This window comes from Zonotrichia albicollis, chromosome 7, assembly GCF_047830755.1.
Source record: "Zonotrichia albicollis isolate bZonAlb1 chromosome 7, bZonAlb1.hap1, whole genome shotgun sequence".
NCBI classification, from domain to species: domain Eukaryota; kingdom Metazoa; phylum Chordata; class Aves; order Passeriformes; family Passerellidae; genus Zonotrichia; species Zonotrichia albicollis.
In genome coordinates, this window is record NC_133825.1 from 43132527 (window position 1) to 43145276 (window position 12750).

At 42.0% G+C, this 12750-nt stretch overlaps 1 protein-coding gene across 4 annotated transcripts in view; it reads left to right on the plus strand.

Moving 5' to 3' along the window:
- The first annotated feature begins 1717 nt into the window (after positions 1 to 1717).
- ATRNL1 (attractin like 1) overlaps positions 1718 to 12750 on the plus strand; it is a 438168-nt gene continuing 427135 nt past the window's right edge. For all 4 annotated transcript variants that reach the window (XM_074545284.1, XM_074545285.1, XM_074545287.1 and 1 more), the window contains exon 1: positions 1718 to 2132. In XM_074545284.1, coding sequence (XP_074401385.1) covers positions 1849 to 2132 — 284 coding nt within the window. In that variant the 5' untranslated portion in view covers positions 1718 to 1848. The remainder of the gene's footprint in view (positions 2133 to 12750) is intronic.

Genomic DNA, 12750 nt, shown 5'->3' on the forward strand with positions numbered 1-12750 from the left:
CCAGGTGAAGGGGCAGGGTCTCCAGGTACTAGGGTCACCTATCACACGACGCCTTGCTGGTATGTTAGCCTGATTGACAGGGCACACTCAGCGAGGGGCGAGGGGGAAGGGAGAAGGTAAAACAGGATATTGCAACACACCACAACAGTTTCTGACTGATCGTAAAATGAAAACAGGTTACAGTAGAGTTGAAAAAGGCTGTGGAAGGAACACTTAAAAAACCCAAAAGGCCATTTTCAGCAACTTTAACACAAGGATTACTTTTGTATTGCTCCGTTTTCAAAGGCAGTAACTGCGTGACTGCTCATCATCCTGTAATCAGGAGGCAAGGTCTTGATTCGAACCTTAAATTTGAAGGATGGAGTTGAGAGGGAAGATGTGTGCTAATGTCTTTACCAACAATTCAATGGGTGAAGGCACGGGTGGTAACGTCTTTGGAATGGGGCTCAATACGTCTATTAACTTTGGGTAGCAGGTTTGTTGCAGAGCCCAGCCAGTTTGACTCCTGAAGCAGACAAGTGTCTGTACCAGCCTGAGTTTCTGAACTTTGGGGTACAATAACAGGTTCAAGGGGGGATGTGGGTTAGGCTGTTCGGGAAGGCTGGACCTTCTAGTGTCCCAGCCGATGGGAAAAGCAAAAGGGCACAAGGAGGCCGGAGTTTAGGAAAGAAAAGAACCTGTGCCCTCCAAAACCTCGAGAGAGAAAACCTCTCTTCCTTTATTCGAAGTAAGTTGCAGGACTTCTCTGTCTCCTTTATGGACACTGGCTTTTCACAGCGTGACTTTCTGTACAGAGCAAACCTTAGGAAGGTGAGGTTTCCCAAACAAGCTGTACCATCTCTCCTGCTACCAGCGGGGAGGAGTTCAAGGCAAACCGCCTCTGAACTTTGCAGGACCTGAGGCGAGCAGAGGAACCAAGGCAGCAGAGCGGGGAACATCCGAGCCCCCGGCCGCTCTGCCAGGAGAACGGGGCCGCCAAGGAGCACGGGACGGGGCGGGCTCGTCTCGGGGGTCCCGGCTGCATTCCCGGTGCCGCTCCAGCTTCCCCCGGCTCCTGTTCTGGAAGCGTGGGCGGCAGAGGCGGCCGCGGGAGCCTCGGGGGGGCGGTCAGCCCGCCGGACCCCCCTCCCAGCGAGGGACGGATCCACGCGGGCCGAGGGGCGGGAGGCGGCTCCGAGCGGCGGTGACAATTAGCCTTTAAAAATGGCTGCTTGGAAGCTGTCAGCTGGGACGCGGAGGGGCTGCTAACCCTCCTCTCGCTGCCTCCCGCCTCCTTTCCCCGCAGGGCTAATAACGGAGCGGGGATAAGAGCTCTCCAGCCTTTCCCCGCCCCGCCGGAGCGCGATGCCGTAGCGGCTCCGGGCCCGGCCGCCCTCACTTCCCAGCTGGCTGCCTGGCGAGAGGACGGCGGCCCCCGCCTCCCGCGCTCCTCCTCGCCGCCGCTGCGTGTGTGCCGCGGGCACCGGGATACAAAGGAGAAGGGGGAGCCGCGGGATACATGGTCCAGGGTGGCGTGTGCGCGGCCGTGGGGGCATATCTGGCGAGGAGAAAACACAAGGTCAAGAGGCAGCTCTCCTCCTCCATGGAAGAAGACGGGAGCGATGAGCCCTGAGGAGGACGACGAGGAGAAGGGGCGGATGGCTGAGGGCTGCCGCTGCCGGGCTTCCCCTCGGGAGTGACGGGGCGCGGAAGGCTGAAAGGGGCCGGAGGAGGCAGCGCTGGGGTCGGGAGGGAGGAGAGGAAGGCGAGGAGGAAGCGGGGGGTTTGAATCTCCCTGGCTGGATTAACTCCCCTCAGGGGAAGCTGCCATCGCCGGCCGCGCCTCGGCCCGCGGCCCCCGCGGCCAAGATGGACCTGGGCAGCGGCGGCCGGAGAGCGGGAGCTGCCCCCGCGGGCCCGGCCGCTTGGAGACCTTTCCCTTCCGCCTGCTGCTGCTGCTTCGCCTCTCTCCTGGATGTGAACAGCTGGCTGCTCTTCTACGGCTTCCTCTACCTGGCCCTCTATGCCCAGGTGTCCCAGTCCAAGTCCTGCGACAAAATTTCCTGCTTCTCGGGTCATTGTGTCAACTCCACCTGCGTCTGCGACCAGGGCTGGGTGGGAGACCAGTGCCAACACTGCCAGGGCAGGTTCAAGTAAGGTTCTGCTTATTGTCAATTTCTTCTCATCCCTACATCCTTTTCCTGTCACTTTCACTTGCGGTTTTTTGTTTGTTTTGTTTTGCTCGTGTCTTCTATGATTTTGTTCGTGTGTGGTGGAAGTATGTGGCAGAAGTTATGGATAAAATAGCCTCCTCCAGCTCTTAAGAGCACAGGACACAGCTCCGGCTAGACTTTTCGCTGAAAATAGGCTGCTCCACTTCATGGGATCTGAGAGACGGGAGAAATCGGCCTAAAGCTGCGTCGCTGCTGTCCCTTCTGGAAATGTCAGGGAAATGACATGTGCACTTCATGGGGCTGTCCAGGGAACAAGGATTAGTAGTGGATTTTAATTACTTTTTCCTCCTGAAGAGTGAAAGGTTTAGCTCCTTCCAGCCTTCCTTTCTTTCAGTTGTTTGAGCTAAGCGGGCAGTAGTCAGTTTCATTCAGGACAACACAAGTGCAACTGAGTGAAATATACATCCCTGGTGACAAGGTTTGCAGGAGAGAGTGGGAAATAGGAAACAGTAACATATTTTTGTGAGGGAAGGAGTACTCAGTCAAGGTCTAACTACCGTCTCATTCTTAAAAGTCACTGTGATACCGAGTCATTGATCAGTGAGAAGGAAGCCTACCCTGACACTTGCTTTTCTCTATGGAGTGGGAAAGAAGACTTAATTTATAGGGCTGTCACTTTCCTCCCGCCCCCTTTGGTATCAGTGTAAAGACTGGCTGTGAAGAATACTGTTTGCTGTTATTTCGCTATATAATCTTGGACAGGGCATCTCATTTCATTCCCTGTAAAACACCCCTTATAAGCAGGAACTCCATTTATTAAGTATGTTGACATACATAGCTAGAAAGTGTTCTAATATCTGACTAATAGCAATACATTGGTGACACTGTGTCTTAGAGAAGTCAAGTTCTTTCTGTCTTTGGGAAGCTACTTTTTATAGATTAAATATCAATAACTGTCTGTTTTAAAATTGTGTTTAAATTCAGATTTTCTCTCTGGAGTACTGAAATTAAGCTGTACAATTTACATCACTTTTAATCATTTAATACTAGGTCACTCATTCCTAAATAAACAAAAAGTAAATCCAGTAACTTGTTAGCCTGGGAAGTTGAGGAGTAGTTGAAGTCAGACATGTTGGCTGAAGTGAGGTACCCAGTGCAGAGAAAGAGCCAAGTTACTGGTATTTGGTGGATATTGCAGCAGTAAGGTTATAACCTAGCTATAAAACTAAAACAAGGCAAATATAGTACATTTCCTTTTTTTTTTTTTTTTTTTGCCTATGACCCTGGTAATAAGGTTTTAAAGTTGGCCATTTGTTGTGTGTGTGTATTGGATGTTTGGGGCTTGTCCTGCTGTGGAACAATGGGCTGATTTTGCAGAGTGATGAGAGGAGGCCCAGGTGAATCTTTCATTGTGTGTGGATCTGCAGAGCTCTTCTTTCCTGGCTATAAAGAGATTACTTGTATCCTTGGTATTTGTGCTACTCATAACAGACCCTAACAGTGCCAGGACCAAAGTAAATAGTAATTTCTTAAATTTCCAAGCTTGTTGTGAATGAGTGTATTCTCTGAGTTGTCACTGGGCCATTATGCTGTCCTTACAGGCATTATCTTTGTCATCTTTTAAAACATCTAGTTTTTTTTTTTTTTTTTTTTACCTTGGTTGTGTTTGTCAAGTGAGGAAGCACAGTGGTTACATTTTCCCTTCTGGTAGAAAGTTAATAATCCATCCCCACCTAGAGGAAGTTCTGTCTGAGTGTTGGAAGGGCTCCTCTCCTGAGCTGAGCTAGCACAGTGTTTAATTGCAGTGCTGTTAGGGGGTTCGGTGAAATCGGAAGAGATTTCTCATTAACTCCTCTGTGTTTTTACATGCTTAGCTTTAGGAGTGACAGTGACATTTGCATTATGATTTTTCTCACGGGAGTAAGCTGTTGGAGAGCTATTTTTTACTGAGGACACTTTTCATAGCAGTGCCTTTGACAGCTCATCTTTAATCTTTATTCTTGGAAGCAGAGTATACTCTGCACTGAAAATAAGCATTCTAAGATTTAAAGCTTTTCAAGCCCTGGGAGCTGGGGATGGAGCGAAATATGTTAAACGTGTCTTACACTGCTGCAAGCAGCATCTCGGAGTGGTTCTGTTTTGAATCCTGAAAATTCAGATGGGTGTGGAATGGGCGATGAGCTCCGTGTATTTCCACCTGAAGAGTTGGAAAAAGAATGTTACTCTGCCTGATGGCTGGGTGATTGTTGATCTTCCCCATCTCTGTGGCAACCGATGCTTTGCCTTATTGCCGCGGCACATTTGCCTTTATTTCCTATGTGCTTTTACCCTTAAGTGACCACGGCTGGACTTTTGCATCAGGGCTTTGTCGGGTCCTGTCGGGTGTACATCACTCGTGCTTGTGTCATTAAGGATTGTCACGAAGATCGTTTCAGAATGGCAGAGACTGCAAAGTGTGTTGGGCTGTTAGAGCTGCACGAGCAGCCAGTTCGGAGGTTGTAGATACGATCTGCAGAGATGTTAACAGAACCTTGGGTATTACTCTAAACATTTACAGGCTTCCCAAGTCGCAGCTGTTTGAAGTGCCTGCCTGTGTCCCTGTTACCCAAGATGTAAATTGAACTTTTAATGACCTAAATTGGACATATATAAAACCTGTCACTACAGTGTTTGAAAAAAAAGCAGATTTTCAAGGGTAGGCTTAAAACACTTGAAAATAAGATTTTTTCCTTTAAGTGAGGTATGGTTGTTTTTACTCTCTGGGAATGAGTGACTTGCATTAGCAAGTACCAGGAACATTGTGGTAAGAGGAGAAATGCTCTGCCTGAGGGTATCTTGGGACCATTAATTCTTTGGTGAGAGATGTGTAGTATTTTTGCCTTTGTTTTATTTCTCTTCTAAACTGAGAAACAGCAACACAGCAGAGAGACATCAAAAATAATTGATCAATCTTCGTAAGCAGTTGTCAAAATTAATTGACAATACTATGGTAACCTTGCCTTTTCCCTGTAGGAGAACTACTGAGTAAGTAAGCTGCTTTGCAAATGTTGCTCTGCACTGGATGAAGGAAACATGGTGGGTGGGGAAAATAGGCCAAGAGACTGTCTAGCACCATTTTGCCATTTTATTTCTCTTGTTTACCAAGTTTTGAATTTACTCTTGTTATTGTGAAGCCTGTGGTAAATCTGTAAAAATGCAGATGTTGCTATTCTTACTGCAGGGCATTCACAATCCTGTCAGTCACTCTTCAGAAAGATTTAGGCCTCGTGTCTGCCTGGTGGTAAATTATTTTACTCTCTGTCCAGATTGGTTATCTGAATGCAGCTCTGACTTTGACTTACTTTCATCTTTCAACCTTTTTTTCCTTCCGTCCCTTCACCACTATTGTGAAATAATGCAGAACCTTTTTTAACCAAAATAAAAAGGAGAAATTTAGTTATAAAAAGAGAAGGCAAAGGAATTTTGCCAGGTGAAAGGTAGGAAAGCCAATGGGTGAGCAAGTTCCGTTTTTATAGCAGGGAGCTTCAGGCAGCACAGTTCCCAAGATATAAATGAAACCACAAGCATTAAAGGGCAGTGTAGAGTTTTGTTTTGCAAGGTTGATTTATTAAAGAAGTGATGCTTTTAATGCTTCATCTGCCATTCATTATTCTCCTCCTCTGTGCCTTTGAATTTGTTGGTCAGTTGCACTTTTCCTGATGGTGAAGTTTGGGCAGAAGGGAGAGGGAAGGGCTGCCTAAATCAGTTCTGTTACAAGACTCCAGGGAGTTCAGGGACACAAACATTATGAATGGCCCAACTGCAGTGAAAACTGCTGTCACAGCTTCTATGTAGTTAGATGTCAAAGTCAATAGTCTTGAGATGCAGCAGTGCAGGAAAACAGGTTTCATTAGTTTTGCTACTCACAGAATGATTTCTTAGAAGAAAAAAAAAAATTCCTCCAGGTTGGAGCAAAAAGTTTCCCTATTCCCAAAACGTGCTCTGCTTTGCACTGGTTTGTGGAACAGCATTGGAGAAAACTTTGTGCATGGAATTTATCTTCCTCTTAAGTTTTTGAGGACTGGAAATACCTACTGTAATGTGCTGCCTTTGAAAAATTAGGTTGTGTCTTCAGAGGTTTATGGTTATTTATTTGATAGCTGTGAGTGTGATGTGTAATGAAGCAGAAGAGGACAGGTGAGCACCTTTGAGGACCTACACTTCAGTTAATCTGCTTTACCTAGTCCTAGATATGCAGTTGTTATGGAGAGAGTGAGAGCAAATGGATTTGTTTGATAATTAAGCCTTGCCTCCAGATGTTCTTATTGTACTTTGAAATTACCTCCTGCATGCTCTCCTTAATTTCTAGAGCTCCTAGAAAAGATTCTGCATTCTTCAAGGACAGAACAATTTCTAACTACAAATACCTTCACAACTGAAATGTTTGAAGGGTATCAAATTTTGTTATTCCATGCAAAATCCTTATTTCAATCTAAAACTCTGAATTCTGCTGTCTGCAGAATGACTCATGCAAAGAAAGTGTCCTTAAATTGCAGATTGTAAATGAGTGATAATGTTGTGTAAGAAGAGATCTTAAGAGAAGAAGTTAGCTTTAGCTGCAGCCAGCTGAAGTTCAGAGTGCTGTGAAAGGGGCTGACTTTATCCTTCATGCTTCTCTTTGATTACAGCTTGCTGCTTCTTATGTAAGCATTAATATTCCTGCTGAGAGTTGAAAAGTATCAACAGGAACAGATCTCCCCACCTCCCAGCCGGTTTTTTTTAAGCTAGCTCAGTTTCCTCAAGTTACTTCACTTACATAAGGCTCCTGCTGATCCAAAGGAGTTGGCAGCATCAGCAGGTGTAGATAGGAGAAAAAATTTGTTACTTTTAGAATTGGTCCAGACTCAGTTTTTCAGAACTTAAAAGTAAAACAAGATCACCATTAAAGTGCAACTTCTGTTTCCTAGGGTGAAATCCCTGAGTCATGCTATAAGTTGCAGCACTGTCTTTGCCATCAGAGTGGCCTGTATCTAATCCAAGAAATAATTACTCTTATTGACATCAGTGCAATTGAGTGTGAGATTTTGCACCTGCAAATTGCCTTTTTAAAACTCAGCATGTGAATGGTAGTAAAATTAAACCTCTGGAAAAGCATAATTGATTATGATTTTAGTCTTACCAAGTGGTCTTTATTTAAGTTATTTTAGTTATGGTGCTCTGAAAAATTATTTCAATGTCATTTCTTCTCTCTGTCTCTATTAAAATTCAAGAATACTATTATGGCTTATATTATAAAGATATTTTTGATTTCTAAAGAACAATTTTTTTTTGTAAATCTTATTTTGAATGTAGAAACATAAAACCATATTAAATGCCTCCTGAGCTAAGCAATCTGCACTGAAATGTGCCTTTTGAAAGGAAAGCAGTCTTTTTGCAAACTTAAAAAATTAATTTTATTGTGATGTGTTTTATTGACTGCTTGATACTTGCTACATGAAATCTTTTAAATTGGAAAATACCCTTAAAATCAGAGTCCAGTCACTGTCCTAACAATACAATTTCATCAGTAGCCATTTCAGTGGTTTTTAAGGGTTTTATAGAGAAGACCAGAGATGAGCTCTGATTGCTTATTCCCTCTTGCCTTTTGCAGGCTTTAGGCTAACTCTGAATTACTTCCTGTGTGAGTTGAGCCCATGCTTTAGAAAGCATCTGTACATGTCTGAAAACACTTCCCCTGACTCAAAGCCCCTGACAGCCTTTCAAACTCCTTTCATTGGTTAGTCATCCTCACTGTTCTATAACCAGAAAAACAAATGTAGGAATTGCTAATAGACAGATCTAATCTACCTTATTTTTTGTCTCTTTTAGTTACCCTGTTTTCTCATGTTTTGAGTCAGATCTTCATTGTAGAACCTTTAGTAGGAGAGGTCACTGTTGCCTGTGCAGATGGAGATATGGCCACCTTTTCCTCACTGAGAATGGAAAGTTCCTTGAGTTGTCTCAACATAAACCAAACTTTTCCCTCCTTGACTGCTCTCTTGGTTTACAGCCTCCCCTATTTTATCCGTGTTCTTGAGCTATGAGTGCCAGAACTAGATGCTTTTGGTGATGGTCCTGCTGGTGGAATGTAGATGCAGAGCAGCTTCTCCCCTGCTGCCTGGGCTCCTGCTGTGCAGCTTGGCATTCTGATTTTCTACCTCCAAATCCTCTTGGAGCTGCTGCATCCTCAGTAGCGAGGCCCTGCTTTTCTCAAACCAGCCTGTGAACTCAAAATATCCTCCCCTGGTTCAAGTGACAGGGAGTTGTGGGGCTGCAAACACGTTTGGGATGGAGTGTGCCCTTTTAGAAACACTCCCCTTCCCCCAGAGCAGTAGAAAATTAATTGTGTATAGTGTCCCTTCCCCTGTGTAAATCTGCAGCCATCCATAGGAGTGAAACCAAATGCAAGTTAGGCAAGGGCTGGTGGATTGTGGAGCCTGGTTTGTCTGCAGGGCTGGTGGATTGTGAAGCCTGGTTTGTTTGCAACTAAGCAATTTGTTATTTAGGCAAAGAAGTGTGGGAACAGATGGTTGATGACCCTGCCAGCCCTTCAGACAGCATCAAAGGCTGGTTGCCACTGCTATGGGTGGGTAAAAAACTCAGTTGTATCAATACATGCTTAAATCTATCCAAAAATAATACATGAATAGCTGTACAGGTTATAGCATTTCATACTCTTAGTATGTTTTAAATTTAATTTGGTGAATAAATTTAGTCTCGCACCGTGTTTCTCTTAGTTCCTTTAATCAAGGGGAAGGCATGATGATCATATTTTGGAAGGCATTACCATAGTTCATGTCATCTTTTTAAAATGAGTATGAGTAGTTTTTGAGAACTCAGTCTATCACACTGCTCTAGAAATTGATTTAATTGTATCAAAATGTAGGCAGAAAAGGTAGGAGGTAAATATGAGATATTACAGGAATACCCTTGGGATATTCCTACACATCCTAATAAATGCTGCTGAGAAAAGACCTTATTTTGAAACATTACTAACTAGACAACAAAAATGCATTGGAAAACTCCTGCAGTACTGAAGAATAATTATGTGTCAATGTCTATAAAATTTATTATTTGCTGTATAGTCTAAGCCTGAAAAACATCCTACAAAGTTCCTGTGAGGAGAAATAAATGATGATGATGATACCTGAAAACATAAACACTCCAGTGAATTGCAGCTGCTAACAGTAATAAAAGTAAACCAGTAAACTGTAAGCAAAATAGATGTTTTAATGTGAGGTGAGTGGCAGTGGGAATTTTCATACCAGTTTTATAGGTTATCCTCTAAATCTTAAAAACCTAATGAGTGGAAAAAGTGTTGCATTGGTTCAAGAGCTCCATGAGGATCAAGACTTTACTGAGAAATGATGGAACTAAGCTTAACACAGGTTTTTATTTAGTGTTCCTTCCCAAGGTGCAAGACCGGCATTTGACTTTGAAGTTTGCTCCATAGAGAAAAACCTAAACTTTTTGAGACCTCTAAAAAATAATTTGGCCACCAGCTATAGAATATTCCAGGGTAAACATCTTAAACTCTGTTAATGCAACAGCATTAAAAAAAAAAAATCCATGAGACAATCTCTTCCAAACTTTAAAGCTGTTACTCATCTGTTAGAAATGGATTCTAGGATCTGTTTGAATCAGTTGTTTGTGTATTTCTAAGCTGAGGATGAAAATGGGCTGCTTCCATCTCTGATGGCAAAATATCTACTCTGTTCATGCTAGTGGTATTTAAAAACAACCTAGCTGTAGAATATTTCCAAGTTTTAAGCAGCACATATCTGATAACCTTGAATTGGACAGGGAGTTTTGAATCCAGGGTATTCTAGGATTACCTGGCAACAAAACAAGTACTGAATTACTTAAAGATTGGATGCAGACAGCCAAGATGACAGACACTCAATGTCTACATTTTCTTATGGATTTCTTCCATAATTTATGTGCTTCAGTATTTCATCTGTAAAAAGGAAATAACACTTCCTGTAAGCTTACAAGACTTGAGGTGACCCATGAGGCACAGCTAATAAGCTAGATCAAATGTTAGAGATTGCATTTGTTCCTGGAATGTGATGAATATTAGAGCTTGAAGTACTGTTGTCCAAACTATGCTGTGTATCTGAAACAGATGAGTAAAATCACTTCCTCATTAGGTCAGATGGAGCAAAACCTTGCAGTCTGTGTCATTGCAGAATAATAGTCTCTATAATATGAGACTATTTTTCACTGGAAAAAATTGTACATTGGCTGTCACTGATAAGATTTGGTTTCAGAAGTAAGACACCCAAAGACCTAACCCCTAACTCTGGATTAAATATTACAAACATAACATTGCAAAATGCTGCAGTACTTAATGGGTATTTTCAAGAGTTGCTTCAACTTGTAGGAATACAGTGTTCTATATTAGTCATTGCATTCCTGTGCCAGTGTCAAAGAATCACACAATCCTAATTTGTAGGTTGATGGCATTTATGTTATTACAGAATCCAGTCTTTAAAGGTAGATTTTTATTACAGACGTGTATTTTTGTGTACAGGTTTTTGTTTGTTCCCATGTGTTTGAGTTTTCAGTCACTTCTCTGTTACCTTGAGGGTTGATAACTTGCTTTCTATGAGAAAAATGGTTCATGTTGACTATGTCACAAAAGGAGTAGACTTTAGCTAATGTCTGTTACCAGTTGTGGTATAATATGAGCAGCAGTGATTTTGGTCAGAATCCTAGGAGGAGATCTGGAGTTAGAATGTCTTTAAATATTCTGGTGAGCTTTGCAGAAACTCTGTTCAAGGTACAAGCAAACCACACAGTGGAACAAGAAGACAAATGGGCTTCTTTCATTGCCACCCACAATTCTGGGAAAAAGATAAATTAGTCAGGAAAGTATCTTTCCAATCATGCTGCAGTTTAAAGTACTTTCCTTCTTGTAATGGATAGAAGTGACTAAAATATGGTGAGCTTAATTTTCTTGTTAATTAATCTCAGTTTTAGAAACTCAAGAAGACTTGGATACATTCTGACTTCTGCAAAGGAATATTTTGATAATTTCAGCTCTATTAGTAAAACTGAAATGCTGATTAATGCAGCTGTAGGATAATTTGCACCCTTAATTTTTTTTAAATAATCTATAGAGTAAGTGTGTGTGTATGTAATGTGTATGTAAAGCTATGTATTTCTCACCAGGAAAACCCAAACACAGCTCCCAGTCCTGTTTGTGTGCAAGCCCAGTTGATGAAGATGCTTTGGAGGACTCTTGCTAATCAAATGTTGATGTGCTACATTCAGGGTGTCCCAAAGCAAGCATGGGGAGAGGGAAATGAGCTGTGAATGTTTCATGGGAAGCATGCCAGAGCTGCTGTAATGAAGCTGGGTGCATTTGTGCTGCTCTCATTATCAGCAGATCTGTTTTGTTTGTGTCATGAGTCTTCTCCAATAGGTAACTGAAACCACAACGTTGGACAGGAGCTGGAAGGTAATCCTGAAAAATGAAAAATACTGAACAAACAAATGGCTGCTTTTGAAAACATACAGATTTGCACTTGTGTGCACAGCTGTACTATCATATTAAGACAATTTTTTTAGAAAATGTTTTTGCAGATGTTTTCTAAACCCTAATGCTGATATAAGTATTAAAATCAGAATGTGTATTTAAAATCCACACCCTGTTCCCCCTCACCACCTGAGTCACTTTAGTACTGTAGCACTTTGTAGGAGCAAGCATCTATTTTAAACTAAAAATGGCATAATTTTTCTAGTGTTTTTAACCTCTGAAGTGCTTATACTATGAAAGCTTTTATCTTTCATAGGGCTAAAAATCCCAATCTATATTCAAGGAAGGACTTAGCTCCACTCATCTGTATCATACTCCACCTGGATATCTTATTTAGGCACCAGGTAGTTGCTTGTCACAATGGCCTTGGGAAACAGACACTTAGTTTTTTGAGCTCTTTTACATGTAGGAAACCTGAAGTTGTGTGCTTGTCTAAAGTAAAATAACAAGTGGCTGAATTGAAATAGAAGCTTGAGAATAAATACAATTTTCTGTAAGTCTGTATCAGTCCTCAGTTTTGGAAGACTGAACTGTTTTCAGTTTGTACAGGTTTTTTTTTTCCCCTGCAAATATACAATATAGTTTTAAATTCTTTGTTTTCTCAGAGACTTCTACTGTGTAGCATAAGACAGAATATGAATTTTATTACTCATATATATGTATGTATGTATAAAATTATAATTTATATATTATTCATAACCGAGGAGTTTCATGATGGTATTTTACATGGACGATTTCAAACACCTACTGTATGTCATTCAGTGAGTAAATAGGGGGGCCTCTGTTAATGCAGGTATAAATGCCAGTATAGGTTAGAGGTTGATGGGTACTTAGAGAATTGATCTTGAAAAGGTGGACCCAGGATATGAAAGATGGAATGAGTTTGTAGCTGATCTCTGGTTTTCATTTTTTAAAGAGTGTGGAGACAGGGAACAAGCGAGCCACAGCTCAATGTATTAACTTTACAAAATGTGTTCATAATCAGCAAAGTTGCTGGATAATTTTATTTTCAATTTTATATACATCCTTGAAGTGTAC